This window comes from Choloepus didactylus, chromosome 7, assembly GCF_015220235.1.
Source record: "Choloepus didactylus isolate mChoDid1 chromosome 7, mChoDid1.pri, whole genome shotgun sequence".
In the NCBI taxonomy this organism is placed as follows: domain Eukaryota; kingdom Metazoa; phylum Chordata; class Mammalia; order Pilosa; family Megalonychidae; genus Choloepus; species Choloepus didactylus.
The window spans coordinates 119,718,728-119,734,227 of NC_051313.1; the positions used below are offsets into that span (position 1 = coordinate 119,718,728).

The window sequence follows — 15,500 nt, forward strand, 5'->3', positions numbered from 1 at the left end:
GAGCTATTCATTTAGGCCGGTAGGGAGAGGAAGAAGCAGCAAACCCATCCTGGGAATCGAGAGAAGGCTTCTTCAAGGCCCCGCTGCACCCAGCGACCCATGGGTCCGGTTTCTCCGCCTTGATCCCCCCCCCCTCCACTTCCCAAACCAGGCATCCGGCCCCGCAGCGGAACACGAAGTTCTCTTTCTCCAAGGAGAGTAGGTGATGGACTGGGAAGTCCTAGGCATTTTGTCGTAAGCTGTGATAGTGGCGGGATAGCCTGAAGGGCTGAAGCCAGCCCGAGCGGACTCCCCATCCCCCACCCGCCTGCCCTAGATCAGCGTCTTACAACTCTTCATTCTGGAGTGCGTGTAGGGCTCTTGTCAACAAAGACGCCGAGAGTCCTCGAAGCCCCTCGAGCTAAGTGCGGCCTGGCCCAGTTTCTCCTGCCTTACTCTACTCCTCTCCCCATATACGACCCCACCCCCAAGGGGCGGAGGGCCTCTGGGGCCGCGCTGACTCTTGTCGGCGTGGTTTCGAACTGTCTTTCAACCCGAGCGACCCCGGCAATCCCGGCCCTAGGAGCCCTCTATGGGCGGCTTCCGACCTGAACTCTCCCACCTGGCCAAGACTTCCGGGCTCCAAACACCTCGCACCTCTCCGTCTATCTGTGATCCCTACCCGATACCTGGGCGCCTGGGTTAGGGCTCTTACTTCGCACTTTAAGACGTTTCTCTTGAGAAAAGGAAAGCGTCTCTAAATGTCAAATGTACCCAGCACACTGCCCCTAACTCGACCTCCCCCCACCCCCCAGCCAGGGAGGGGAAGATCGATGATTTCGCAGCTTGTCTGAGACCCTCTGTTCACAAAGTGTTTGCTCGGTGTAAAAGTATCTCTCCCAATAAAACTAATTTACCGCCCCCCCCCCACCGGAGTTGTGCAGAGCAGGGGTGGGGTAGGGACGGGGGATTAAAGGCTCACGCGAACGCCTGAGGAACCAGAAGGACCTGTGTGGGGCGGTGATTAAATCTCTGAGGCCTGGAGCTGGCCCAGGAGAGGGCTTCTGTACAGATCTGTAATCTCCCCCGGGACACGGAGAGAGACCCAGACCCGGAGACCGATTGCCTCAAGTGGGGGCTGGGAAGCCCTAGTCGAAATGGGAGGTGGGGGAAGATTAATGATGATTTTCTGGCTGTGTTTTTGCAAAAAGCCCAACTCGTGTAAGTGTCTATAGACTGCCTAGCCTCACCTCCCTGCCTACCCACGCGCTCCCAGATGCAATAAGCAAATAAAAAGACTGCAGTAACCGATGCGCCCCAGGTCGACTCTGGAGGTGGAACTGCGTCTCTGCCTGGGAGAGGCGCGGTGGGTAGGGGAGTTGGTGGGGGCGGGGGGGGGGGCGGTTCTTAGGGAATGGATCAAAACACTGTCCGACCTAGTAATTCTAAGCAGCCCAGCAAGCAAAAGAGTAAGGGGATGATACGCATATTCCCAGACCTAACTGCCAGTAATCAGTAAATTCTTCCCCCTCCCTCTTCCAAAGCACTTCAACTCCTTAACATGAAGGAAGAAGATATCTATGCAGTCCTATGGTCCCTGTCCCCTCAGGCCAGGCTGCTGGAGGAACTATAGACAGGACGCCTCCACTTCACCTCCCAGTTCACCCCAGGCCCAGATGGCAGGTCCAGGCCATGACAAGTATACACCGTGCAAACAGTCCTCTCTCACGTACAGTTCTCTCTCCTAAGGAGGGGAAAACTAGGGCCAAGGATTTGGGTGATGAACCTGGAACCTTACAGGGAGCCCTGAGGGAAGCTGAGGAGAGAGAACCTGACTGGGGTGAGCCAGGTCCGGAATCCATTGGGCACCTACTCCCTTTCTCCCACAATATAATCACTATAGCAGGTCTTAGAAGGGTGAGACTCTAGAGAGTTCTCTCTCCCTCCTTCCTTCTCTTAGTCCCACCCGCCTCACCAGGTCTTTCCTCCCCGTTTCCATGACAACTCCAAGGGAACCCAAACTGGGGGCTTGAATGCTGGGGTGAGAGGAGGAGGGAGGTGGTCCGAGAACGCAGAGAGACTAAGTGGAAGGACGCCTGGAGTGTTCCCCCTCCCTCGCCTCGGTCCCTTTAAGCTCACCCCCCCCACCCCGCTCTCCCTCCGCCCCCCGCCGCTGTCTCCATCTCTCCATCTCTGAGCTGCTAGCCGGCTGCGCCATCCGCGCACCCAGACTCCGGCACCGGCCGAGAACCCCGACTCTTGCTTGAAGACCCTGACCCAGAGAGACCGCAGGCATGTCATCAGAAAAGTCAGGTAACAAAGGAAAAAAAAATCTCCCGCCCCCTCCACCGTCTCCTGACACCCCCCACACACACTTGACCCCAGCCCCTCCCCCACCCTTCCCTAGCTGGTGGTTCTGTTTCATTCCCCTTCTTTCCAGCTCTCAATGCCCCCAATTTCCCTCCTTTCTCTACCCCCTCCCTTCCTTTCCTCCTTCCAGTCTCAGCCTCTTCTCCTTGCCAGCAACACAGGGAGGGGGGCAGGGAGTGGGTGAGGGAGGTACAAGAGTGGCTTCCCACCAGACAGGTACTGCAGGGATAGCATCGTTGTAATGACAGTTGGACAATCACCAACTCACAAGTAGTTATCCAGTAAGGAAATACGGAGACATGATCAGATGGGGGTTGGCAGGGGAGTAAAATCCAGAGTACTCTCCTTTATCTGCTATAAAAGACCCTGAGATTCTCAGAGAGGTTGGGGCACCCCCTCCCCACTAAAGAAACGGCAGAGTGGAACATGCCATCCCACATGCGTTATACAACTGTTGAATTGAGCACATGTTAACATAGTGTCGCATGCGTACACATGTGCACACACAGGGCTGGCTCAGAAAGGCCAGCCCGCGGACAGCCTCAAACGCAAGAGGGACAAGAGATTTGGGTCCGCGGGAGAGGGCTGTGCGCAAGTTGCTGAAGGAGAAGGTAGAGGAGCAGAGGAGAGCTGCGACCTCAAAACTGGATTGAAAAGAAGGGGGGGGGTGGCCTAGATACAACCCCTTTCCTGCCCCCAAAATGAGAGATGGCGTCTCACCCGTCGGTCTCTCACAGTATCTTTCTCCATCTCTGCCTGTTGATGTCTCCCCCTACCCCTCCTTGTCTCATCTCTGTCTGTCTTACCTATCTTCGTGCCTTCTTCCCGGCTCACCTCCCCCCAGGTCTCCCGGACTCAGTCCCTCACACCTCCCCGCCCCCGTACAATGCCCCCCAGCCCCCGGCGGAACCCCCTGCCCCGCCCCCACAGGCAGCCCCTGCCTCGCACCATCACCACCACCACCACTACCACCAGTCGGGCACCGCCACCCTCCCACGCTTGGGGGCCGGCGGCCTGGCGTCTTCCGCGGCTACCGCTCAGCGCGGTCCCTCTTCCTCCGCCACTCTGCCGCGTCCCCCACATCACGCCCCGCCCGGCTCCACCTCCGGGGCGCCCCCACCCGGCTGCGCTACCTTGCCCCGCATGCCACCCGACCCTTACCTGCAGGAGACCCGCTTCGAGGGCCCACTGCCCCCGCCGCCGCCCGCCGCCGCCGCCCCGCCCCCACCGGCGCCCGCCCAGACTGCCCAGGCCCCGGGCTTCGTGGTGCCCACGCACGCGGGGACGGTGGGCACACTGCCGCTGGGGGGCTACGTGGCTCCCGGCTACCCGCTGCAGCTGCAGCCCTGCACTGCCTACGTGCCGGTCTACCCTGTGGGCACGGTGAGTCTGGGGCAGACGGGCCTGGGACACGATGAGCAGGACCTGGAATTAGGTTCACATGGCGGAGGCGGGGGGGAGGATCGAGAGACAGGGCCAGGGGGCCAGACCTAAAGAGAATAGAGCCTGAGAACCCGAAGGGACTAGGTGAGGCCAGGAAATGTGGGGAGGGGGGTCTGGGGGATCAGATCAGAGAGGGAACAGACTCTGGAGGGTGGACACAAGTCTGAGAGAAGCAACAGCACTGACGGTATGGAGCTTAGGGGGTCTGTTGGAGTCAGAACTCAGGGCTAGAGGAAGTCTGAAAGAAGAAAGCCTGGAGGGAGGGGAGAAGTAGAACCTGGGGAACAAGGGTGATGAAGGAAAAGAAGCCTGAAACCTAATGGGTAGGGGAGGCTGGAGAAGCCAGGTAATGTCTGCAGGGAAGAAACAGGGTCTGAAGTGAGGTAGGGGTCAGTAGGGAAAAGGGTCTGGAAGCAAGGCAAGGGACTGAAGCTTAGGGGAAAACAACTGAGGCCAGGACAGCCCTTGTGTGGTCATGTCTTGGGGAAGGGGAGGCGGAGACCGCCGGACACAAGGGAAGGAGGCAATCCACTTAGGTGGAATTGATGGGTCTCCTGGAAGTGTCATGGGTGATCAGGCTCTTTAAGGAGCAATGGCAAAAACTGTGCTTTAAAAAACCCCTGCCAGCCGCCAACTGCTGGTGGACTGGGAGAGTAGGAGTAACGCCTCCTTGCCCCAATCTTCCTTCCACAGCCGTACGCAGGCGGGACCCCGGGGGGGACGGGGGTCACCTCTACGCTTCCCCCGCCGCCCCAGGGTCCAGGGCTGGCCCTTCTGGAGCCGAGGCGTCCGCCGCACGACTACATGCCCATAGCGGTGCTGACCACTATCTGCTGTTTCTGGCCTACGGGCATCATCGCGATCTTCAAGGCAGTGCAGGTGGGGGGAAAGGGGGAGAAGGGGCGGCGTGTGGAGGTGGGGAAGTGCTGGGGGTTCTGGGGAGAGTCTCAGAGGGAGGCGGAGGCATGGAGGCGGGCAACAGTCCTCTGACCCTCTTCCCCCACCCGTCCTCCGCAGGTACGCACGGCCTTGGCCCGCGGAGACATGGTTTCGGCCGAGATCGCCTCACGCGAAGCCCGGAACTTCTCCTTCATCTCCCTGGCCGTGGGCATCGCGGCCATGGTTCTCTGTACCATCCTCACCGTAGTCATCATCATTGCCGCGCAGCATCACGAGAACTACTGGGATCCCTAAGGAGGCCCCGGGCCCGGCCCCACCCTGCATCCCCTGACCTCCCAGGTGCGTTCTGCTGTTACGCCGCGGACCCACTGTGCGCCCTGCACACCCGCCTCTGGGGCCGCCGGACTTCGATACATCCTAAACTCGGCCTCCACTGAACCTCTCGCCTTGCGAGCACGCTCCGAATCCAGTTCCTCAGGAACCCTCCCAAAGCCCGCATCCCCAGGGACGCCGCTTCCCAGGATCCCCGTCAGATGCTGAGCCCTCAGTCGCTCCAGGCCCCCAGCCTAAGTGCAGCGCCCCCAGCCGAGCTCCCTCTGCCTCCACTCGGCAGCCTAGAGACTGGTCTTCAAGGCCCCGCCTCCTCTATAGACCCCGCCCCGGCTCTGACAAACCCCGCCTCCAGGTCGGCAGGCTCCGCCTTCTTTTCTTCCCCGCGGGGTGATTCAGCCGGGTGATTGGGTTTGTGGCTCCAGGCCTCACCCCCAGACCGTCAGACTCTCAGCCTTCGCCGGGCGCGGTGACAGAGCCCCGGGGTAGCCATTCCCCCACGCTCGTTCGGGTCTTTGCCTGGACTATTTCGTCCCTTCTCCATCCCTGTCTCCGCCTATTTTCTTGCTAACCCCAGAATCTCTACTTTTGTTGTATTTGGAATGAGATATGGAAGGTTCCCTGTTTAGGACCCTCCACCTCGAGACGAGAAGCACGTCCCGGTTCTCTGTAAATACTTCTTCCACCCATCCCAGCCCCTGGGCAGCCGGACAGAAGGGAACCCAAGCTACGGACCCCCCAACCCTGGGAGGGAGCCAGTCCGCACCCCTCTCCCCTCGGCGGCACCCCGCCTTGTTCTGATCTGTGTGTCCGTGTGTGTGAACTTCTGGAAAGACGATATTAAAGAGACCACGTGGATTTATCACCCGCAATTCCGAAGACTGCGGCCCCGCAAAGACCCTGCCCTCTTGGTGCCCCCTTTCACCTCCCCTCATCTCTCCTTCCAGGGAAAACAACAAACTGACAGAGACAAAAGTAGGAAGAGACAGATTCTCAGGCTGACAGAGATAGACGCAAATACGGGGAAGGACAGGGGCCTTCCTAGGAATCCACCCGGGAAGATCTTAGGGTCCATTCTCGATGGGGCTTGCTTTCTCTAGCGCCACTTTTCCATTCCCTACCAGACGGGCTTAAGGCTTTGGAAAGGAGATATTTACAAGGAGACCCGAGAATCCAACCCCAGAACTCCAGAAAGGCAGGGGAGAGAAGAGGGCAGAGCACTCTGAAGAAGCTCATCAGGGATGGAGTGGCAGGGGCAGGGAAAAGATACCAACTGACCACAGACATCCTGAGTAGGGGCTGGAGGGTTTTGCACGAAACTTGAATTAGAGACCCAGGTGGTGTGGCATATGGAATATAGGGAAGGCAAAGGGGGCAGAGTGCTGTGGGAGCCCTGGGAAGGAGAATAGCTTCTAAAATCCTGCTGTGACTAGTTGCCCTCTCTTGCCCTGAGGTTGACCAGGAAGCCTCTTGGGGGGTGGGGGGAGCACAAGCAGTGGGTTTCGTGTCCGCAGTTGTACACCTGCAGGGCAGGGTCCCAAAGAAATGGCACTAAATTAATGCACTTATACAACATTCAGGTACCTAGCAGGGTACTGGTGAGACAGCAGATGTGACCGCTAACCTCATGGAACTTACACCCCAATACTTACATAGGGACATGAGAGGAGGATGGGTGGGGCATGGAAATCATGGGTTCTCCTTTGGACATTTTGAGTTTAATGTGTCTTCCTTAACAAATTTCATGAAAAAGGAATTCACACTTGTGGCTTCCATTTCCTCACCACCTACTCACTCTTTTTTTTTTCTCTAAAATAGGGGAGTATTGTTACCAGAAATGTGTCTGTGTCTGTCTTTCAAACCCATTATTTTTTAACCCCTTGAAGTCTGCTTCCACTCCTTACACTACTGAAACTGCTCTCTCAAATGGTACCCTATGACCAAAGGTTACCAGGCGCCAAATCAGTGTTATTTCTACAGTACTCTGCCTCCCTGAACCCTCCCATGTTTGTCCCTTGACCCTGGATTCCCCGCTTCCCAGAGTTCAGGGACATGTTGCCTCTGCCCCCTCCCTACACACACACACACACACACACACACACACACACACACAAACCCCTCTCTAAATAATCTGTCCTTCCCCTTTCTCACCCCCCTCCCCTTGCTTTTTCTCTTCCCATCCATCTCCTAGATGTCTATCTCTGGATTCATTTCCTTCTTTTAGATTTTCCCTTGAAAAGCTCAACCACTTCAAACTCAACCATCATTTCAAACCAAATGCTTCTCCAATCTATATATTTACATGCAGACATTCTTCCAGTGCCTGTGCAACATGGACAAATGAACCATCCTGCTTGTTCTCCAAACTCAGCAGGTTCCAAATCAAAATGATGAAATGCTACCAAAAACCTACTTCCCTTTTTCCGTTAAGGGACATGTTTTTCCAGTCACCCTTATTTGAAAACTTGATGCCTCCACCACCTCCTTCCCACTCTACTTTTGGTATATTAAATCAAGTCAATTCCACAGCCACAACTTCTTTTGAATCTGTAGTTTCTTATTCATTCCCCAGCCCTTGCTGAAAAAATTATCTCAGTAGGATTATTGCAATAGCTCCACTAACATGTCTCCCTACTTCCTATCTCTTCCAATTCCAAGCCTCCCTTGACACTGCTGTCAGATTATCCTTCCTAAACACACTTCTTATATAACTTCACTGCTCCAAAGCCCTTAAAGACTCCCTATTGCTTACAAATTTTCAATCTGGTCTTCAACCCCTCCCATAATTTAAAATCATCCAGTTTTCTTTCTTCAACCTAATCTCCAATGAAACTGAATTACTCATCATTCCCACCTCCATGTCTTTGCCCAAGCTGTTTCCAAATCTTAGACTTCTTCTTCACTCTCTGTTATTAGAAACTAAATTGTTTGCTGCTTGTCACAGGCCTTAAACCTCCTTTAGGCTTTTGCTCACATTGTCCTGCCCACTGCCCCGCCCCCTACCCCCCAGCCTTTGACTTGACCTCTCCACTTGATCAAATTTTACCTATCCTTCAAAGCCCAAATCAGTTCACTCCCTCACTCCAGCAAGCAGGAATCTGTCTATGCTCTGAGTTGGACTAAAGCAGTGAGTTTCTAAACAGAGTTCCAGGCATTCCTTGGAGCAATGGTTCTCAACCCTGGCTACACATTAGAATCATCTGGGGAGCTTTTAAAAATCCCAAAGCCCAGGTTGCATCCTAGACCAATTAATTCAGAATCTCTGGGGGTGGGACTCAGTATTTTTTTTTGACTCCCCAGGTGATTCCAAAGGGCAGCCAACATTGGGAATCATAGACTTAGAGGCACTTCAGGGACCACCAAAAGGTAGGGAAGAAGCCAAAAGGTGTGACTTCAACCAGAGCAACTTTCTTTAGCACAAAGGTTTCTGGGTCTAAACCCTACCCATTGTTCATTTGATTCTCATTTTTTTGCCATTTCTTCACTCCTGATAGTTTGATGTACATACGTTACCTTGAGAGCTACTATGAAGGGTGTAGCCAAATCTGGTTCATCTCTCCTTTACACGTCCTCATCAGATAAAACCTCTACAACCAATCTTTGAGCTCAATTGTTTGGAAAGGAATTAGGAAGAAGGAGGAGTGAATGAAAACCATTTCTCCAAAATCTCTTCACCTTACCCAGACTCCTCCCTTGGGGGAGATAGTATTCCAAATTTGATTCTCCTACCACCTTAACTCAATTCTTGGTGCCCTTGGCTCTTGCAGCCCTAATGACTGGGAATTCATTCTCCTGGAGAGGCTTTTGAACCCTTTAACATTTACGTGGAAGTTCTAATGCTCTCAGGATCCAATGACTCTATCTCATTCAATGAGGATTTAGCCCCTGGCTCACTGTCTTTGTCTTCAACACTACCTCTGTCATTTCATTATGTTAGGTGGCTTCAATATCCTTGTTGATAACCCATCCAGTTCCCTAGTCAATTCCTTACCTTCGTCACCTCCAGTGATCTGTTTCTCTCTCCTCCCCAGTCACTCTTTCCCTATATCACATCTTCAACTCAGTTATCACCATTAACTGCTGCATTTCCAAAATCTCATCCTCAGTCTTTTCATGCCCCCCTCCAGGACCCCTACAAATTCAAAAGAGGTTGTGGCTGTGGAATTGACTTGATTTAATATACCAAAAGTAGAGTGGGAAGGAGGTGGTGGAGGCATCAAGTTTTCAAATAAGGGTGACTGGGAATTTCTTCAACCCCAACCTAGATCTCCCATCCACTGATCCTATCATTTTCATTGTCGTTTGGTCAATTTCTCACTTCCTGCATTATCTGGTTTAGATTCTGGGGCATGACACTGTAATCATGGCTTAGCCCTCACCCTGCACTCCTTTGGCCCCTCTCCCTCCAACACACTTTAGCCCTGGTTAAATCCAACGCTGTCTTCTCCATACCTGCACCCAACAGCTGAATGTGTCTGGGAAAAAACACTCAATCATACTGACTGTTCTCACTTCCAGTGAACCCTCAGTGTGGCCTGCAAGCCATGTTCCCTGGTTGTTCACATCTCCAACTCTGAGACTACAATGTCACAACCTTCCTTCCTATTTTAATGAGAAAACAGCATTTTTTAGAAGGGCGCTTTCTCATGGTCCCACCCCAAATCACTAGCCTACACGCATCGCTATCGTGTTCACTGCTTTTTGCCATCCTCTCTGCCCCCATTGCCACCGAGAAGTTGACCCGCTCCCATCACCTGCTCAGAGACTTGACTCCTAAAATTAACCCCCATCTCTCCTTACCAAAACATTCCCATCATACAAACATGCTATAGTATGCATCTTCTTTGAGAAAAAGAAAAATCCTCATTTGATACTTACCTATGGAATAAAAGCCCACATTCAGAAATCCTACCCTGGAGGGGAAGGTAGACCTGATTGGGATACACAGGGACAAAGAATATTTTATTTCTTAAGCTGCATGATGTTCATTTAATTATCCTTTGCAATATAGATGTATACATTCATATATATTATCATTTTATAAGTATGAAATCATTTACTTGTTTTTAACATTTAAAAAGTCTCCCTTAATCCAGCTCCCTCCAGCGGATCTCCATTTCTCTTCCCACTTTGTAGCAAAACTTCTTGCTGCCTCCAATTTCTAACCTCCCATTCATTTCCCCCATCAGGCTTTCTTCCTAGTGGTGCACTTAAACCATATATATCTAGGTCACTGATGACCTCCAAATTTCCAAACTCAATGGTCAAGCATCCATTCTTATCTTACTAGAGTCTAGACCAGGGTTTCTCAGCTTCAGGATTATTAACATTTTGGGCCAGATCAATTCTTGGGGGGGGGGGGGTGCTGTCCTGAGCACTTTAGGATATTCAGCAGCATCCCTATCCTCTATTCACTAGATGCCAGGGGCCCCTCTTTAGTTATGACAACCAAAAATGTCTCCAGACTTGCTAAATGTCCCCCAGTGAGTATCTAGACCACTGATTTTTAAGTGGGGGTGAGTCCTCTCCCCCAGGGACATTTGGCAATGTCTGGAGACGTTTTTAATCGTCACAACTGAGGAAGTGATACTGGACAGGGATGCTGCTGAACATCATACAATGCGCTGGACAGCCCCTCACAACAAAGAAATTATCTGACCCAAAATGTTAATAGTTCAGAAATTGAGAAACCTCCATCTAGACCCATCAGCAACATTTGACACCTTTGATCACTTCCTTCCTCTTGGAATGCTTTCTTCACTTAACTACTCTCTAGATCCAAATAAAGAAAATAGTCCCTAGTTCCTTATTTGCTCTTTCTTCTCAGTCTTCACTGACAGCTCCTCTTCCAAATCCCTAAATATTAGAGGGCTTCTGGGCCATTGTTGGCCTTCTCTTCTACCCTAATTCAAGCCCCCATATCACCACTGTACCTTGATTAGCCCCTTAATTGGATTCTCTTCTTCCATTCTTGACCAATATAGTCACTTCTCCATGTAGAAATGAGTGACCTTTTAAATTCATAAGCCAGATCATGTCACTCACTTGCCCAAAACCTTCCAATGGCTCCCAACCACATTTGGAATAAAATCCAAAATCCTTACCACGGCCTTTGAAGCCTACCTACTCTTGCTCTTCCCCACACTCTGACTTCATGCCCTGCCACTCTCCTCCTTGCTTGCTCTGTTCCACCCACTCTGGCCTCCTTGCTGTTCTTCTAGCTGCTTTAAAATTGTTAGGTTTTTTGATCCAGAAGAGAAGAGACGAAAACTTGATCAGAAGGAGCTTTATTGTCCGGCCATGCACAGATGGGCTGACGCCTAAGATGGGAACCCCGAGCCGGGGGAACCATAGGGCTTATAGAGGTTGGTGGGCGGAAAGTTCTTTGTCCAGGGATGGGAGGCAGGTTGGCAGTTTCTCAGTGGCTACTTTGGGGAAGGGAGGTAGTTGGCAGGTTTCCATTGGCTGGTTTGAGAGCGAGAGCTAGGGGAGCCGGGACTGGGAGCCGGGACTTGAGAGTTTAAAATTTTAAATGTTATCACAAACTTGTAGAATTCCTGAGGGCGGGGGTGGGGTGAGGTCCCAGGGCCTAAACCTAACAAAAGTTAGCATAAAATCCAATTCCTTCCTCCTCAGGCCTCTGCACTCCTTTTTTCTCTTTCTGGAAACTCTTCCTCCAGATAGCTGCACAGCCATTCCCTTACCCCATTCAAGTCTTTGCAGAAATATACCCTCCACAAGGAGTGTTTCCCTGATCAGTAGATTGAAAATAGCACCATGCATACCTGGGGGCGTTTTCTATCTATTCCCTTATCCAGCTTCATTGATTTCATGGCACTGCCTTACATTATGTTATAATTTTTAAATTTTATTATCTATCATCTTCACTTGAATGTAAGCTACAAGAAGAGATCCAGGCAGGGCTTTTTTCCATTGCCTTATTCCTGGCACCTAGCACAGTGCTTGGCCCAGAGGAGCCTCTCAGTAAAGATTTGTTGAATGACTAAATGAAAGAGTAACTTGCGGAGTTATGTGAAGAGAAATTGAGACCATACCTATGAGACCCCTAGAACAATGCCTGGTACATGGTCACTGCTTCAAAAATAGCAGCTCTTATCACTAAACACTTCACTATAGAAGAGTCTGCCTTTCACAGCCTCATTTTGCCTGAAATCCTGCCTATAAGGGAAGCACAAGCAAAATGTTTTGGGAGCAAAAAGGAGGGAGGAACAATTTTGACACAAATCCCAGCAGAACCGAAACCACAGAAGCCACCAAAGCTAAACAGAAGGGGAAATTTATTTAGCCTCTGGAAAGCTAGAATTTTTGTCTCTTGTGCCAATGATAAATGGCAGAGAATAAGTGCAGCATATGGTGCCATGTGGTGAGCATAAAATGCAGGGGAATGTGAGGGTGTAAAAACTTCCAACCGACTTGATGCCTGGTAACCCAGTACCACAAATGAATACTGGAATACTCGGGGAAAGCTAAGACTGATAAGTCAGAAATGAATAGCACTGAATGTAAAGTGGCTTCACTTTCCTTACATTTTCTGCCTCATGCTTGGTTCTCCATCTGGAAAAAAAAAAAATCCTTTCACTCTTTACATGTCAAAACCGTGCCCATCCTCCAAGGTTCAACTCTCCAAATGTCTCCACAAAGGCTTTTCAGATCATGCCCAGTTGGACCTACCTTCTCTGCCACTTATCAATTTTGCCCTTGTATGTGGAGCATTTGTTCACTGTTACCCTTTATCCTTATTAGACAATTGTATTTATCTCCGTATTTCATTGATGAATTCTGGGTACTCCATCAGGATTATTTCATGAATAAGAAAAGAGCCCTACTTCACCCATTTAGAGGATAAATGTCACATGCATTATGTGCGCAGGGACAAAACTGACCAATCACCACCTCAAAACTTCCTCACAGCAGTTCCTGAAACTCTCCTTGGGCTCTCCCTGGGGGTTAGGTCTGTTTGTTTGTTTGTTTGTTTGTTAGTTCTTTAATGAAGTCAAAACAATGCCCTTGTAGAGAAAGGCAAGGAAAATAAGAGAATGTGTCCAGATCCTCTGAGCCACCTTGGAAAGAGGGGACTCAGAAAGAACGAAGGAAGGAACTCCTAGCGGGGTGCAAATACACTTATTTACACTCCCTTATTCTTCAGGTAAATCCTCAGAAACTTATCAGATACCAGGTTTCCCCTCAGACAGATCATCAAAGCATCAACTGTCCCTGTAATGATTTGGAAGAGGGGAGAACTATCCCAGAATGGTTCTCAACTTCCAAAATCACAGAGAGGAGGATCAGTGGCCCCAAGTCCTTTCCATTCTCCCAGATGTCTCTTGAACTTTCTTAACCCAGAGTTAAGTCATGAGTTCGTTTGCTTTCTAGAAGTTCCTGTGTGCTCCTTCCTCCAGCCCATCTTATCTGAGGCTGGGGAGATGTCTTGGATGCAAGATAAGTCAGGTCCCATTTGCATCCATTCAGTTTCTGGGGGTGTTGGTAAATTTAGTCCTGGCAACTTCAAAGGAAGAGAGTGGGTAGAAGGACACATGTAGCAACAGGAAGGGATCAGATCCAATCAGCTAGGGAAGGAGATTCCTTTTCATCTTTTCCTTTCAAGCCTGCCTCTCTTCCATTTCATTCTGAAATCTTTAGGGTAAATGGGGGAAAGGGGGAACAAAATGGAAAGAGACATTGCTTCTTCCTCATTACCCAGTCCAAGCGTCTATCTCAATAGGTAAACAGTTTTTCTTTTGTCCTCGTTTTGTCTTCCTCAGATCTCATGTTCTCTAGTAAGGCCCAACTCTCCTTTTTCCTTATTCCTTGGTGATTACCTTCAGAAAGCTGCATCCTGGCTTAATGAGACTCAAGGGGCAGGGAACTGGGAGAAAGCAAGCAGTGTGTCAGTCAACATTCATGCATTGGGGGAGAGCCTATGCTCTTTCCCATTTCTGAGTCTTCACATCTTGGTTCCTTCTTCATCCTGTGTTTCTTTTTCCTAGTCCTGTGTTTCTTAAGATGAGACCTGGGGGAATCTGTAGATCTGTAGATATCTCGTCTGGGGACCCTTGAGTGCTCTTCTGAAACTCTGTTTGTGCTTTCATTTTGATGGGTCATCTCTTTAAAAATAAAGTATTGACATTTTGGATTATTTGGATTGCTTTTTCAGAGATTTCAGTGCCTGTCTTAATATTTGTATTTGCAATCACAATGGTGACAAACAATCACCTAAAGAGACAAAGTTGACCATTTTATTCAGTGTTTCTCACTGTGGGGCCTACAGATATGTTCTCTGAGGTCCAGCTCCAACTAATTCTTTAGATGATCACAAAAATATCTTGTTTGCAAGGAATGTTCCCTTATTCCTCATCATTCATTTTCATAGCACCACATACCTCTTCTTCAGAGCACAGAAATTACTTATTCTCTTGGCCAGACTATAAGCTCCATGAGGGCAGGGGCTGTATCTATCTCATTCACCTATCTATCCCCAGTTCCTAGCATGGTATCTAGAATATATCACGTGCTCAATAAATATTTGATGAATGAATGAGCAGAGAAGGAGGTGAAACACAAAAGAAACAGGAGACAAGGTCCCTGCCCTGTGGAGTCTGTTGGAACTGAAATGTATGCACACAAAACAACAAGAGAACACTACAAAGCAATACATTTGTGGCAGAGTACAGTTTCTTTTAATGGGGAACAGAAGCTGATCTTTAAAGGGTCTTTGGAGTTGACTGTCTCAGTTAAGGCATACATAAACAAATTAGCAATCTTTGGGTATTAGGGTGTAATCAAACCTTTTGTGATTCATTCTGGACTGCCTGCCTTTCCCCAAAACCCCTAAAATGGAAAGGGGAAGAGGGAGGAAGAAAAGGTGGATCAATTTCAGTAGGTAACCAAAGGGAAGGAGAAGAGGTGGATTCGTTTTCAATAGGAGCCCAGAGAGTTCAAGAATCAGAGTAGTTAGTGATGGGGGGAGGAGGGGCAGTGGACTAAGGTTATTGTAGGCAAGAACCCAGAAATAAAACCTGAGGAATAAGTGTAGGCTAGTGAAGTGAGGCTCAACACAAAATGGGGTGGGGGGGGCTGTTTTGACACACGTCTGTGGCTCATAATGAAACTGCCTCCCCTTCTTGTTCTGACACTATCCTTGCAGTTGGGGAAACAATGGTAGGTCTTAGTGGGCAAACTGAAGAGGGAGCCAAAGTGAGGTACTGAGAGTGGGATTCTCCTTCCCTGAAGAGCTTGGCAGCCCAACCTATGTGAGAAGTTGGATAAGCAAGGCTGAATCACAAAAGGGACCTACATCTTATATAGGAGGAGGACCAGTTTTCCGTGGAGCAGGTTATACCAGTTATATATGAGAAATATAGGTCAAATTGAAGAGACGCAGAGCAGAGGGTGAAGAGAATGAGGTGAGGTTATTCTAGAATCACACTATTCAAAGTATTGTCCATGGACCAGCAGCA

The 15,500-nt window shown here is 50.1% G+C and overlaps 1 protein-coding gene across 1 annotated transcript; it reads left to right on the forward strand.

Moving 5' to 3' along the window:
- Nucleotides 1–2,136: 2,136 nt before the first annotated feature.
- On the forward strand, nucleotides 2,137–5,120 carry PRRT1 (proline rich transmembrane protein 1). Its single transcript, XM_037843336.1, has 4 exons — nucleotides 2,137–2,292; nucleotides 3,194–3,732; nucleotides 4,486–4,671; nucleotides 4,810–5,120. The coding sequence occupies exons 1-4, from the start codon at nucleotides 2,274–2,276 to the stop codon at nucleotides 4,984–4,986; spliced, it is 921 nt and encodes a 306-aa protein (XP_037699264.1). The 5' UTR covers nucleotides 2,137–2,273; the 3' UTR covers nucleotides 4,987–5,120.
- Nucleotides 5,121–15,500: the final 10,380 nt, after the last annotated feature.

Coding starts and splice junctions, on each gene's coding strand:
- PRRT1 (XM_037843336.1), top strand. Junction 3,733..4,485: donor CGGTCTACCCTGTGGGCACG/GTGAGTCTGGGG, acceptor TTCCTTCCACAG/CCGTACGCAGGCGGGACCCC. Junction 4,672..4,809: donor CGATCTTCAAGGCAGTGCAG/GTGGGGGGAAAG, acceptor CGTCCTCCGCAG/GTACGCACGGCCTTGGCCCG.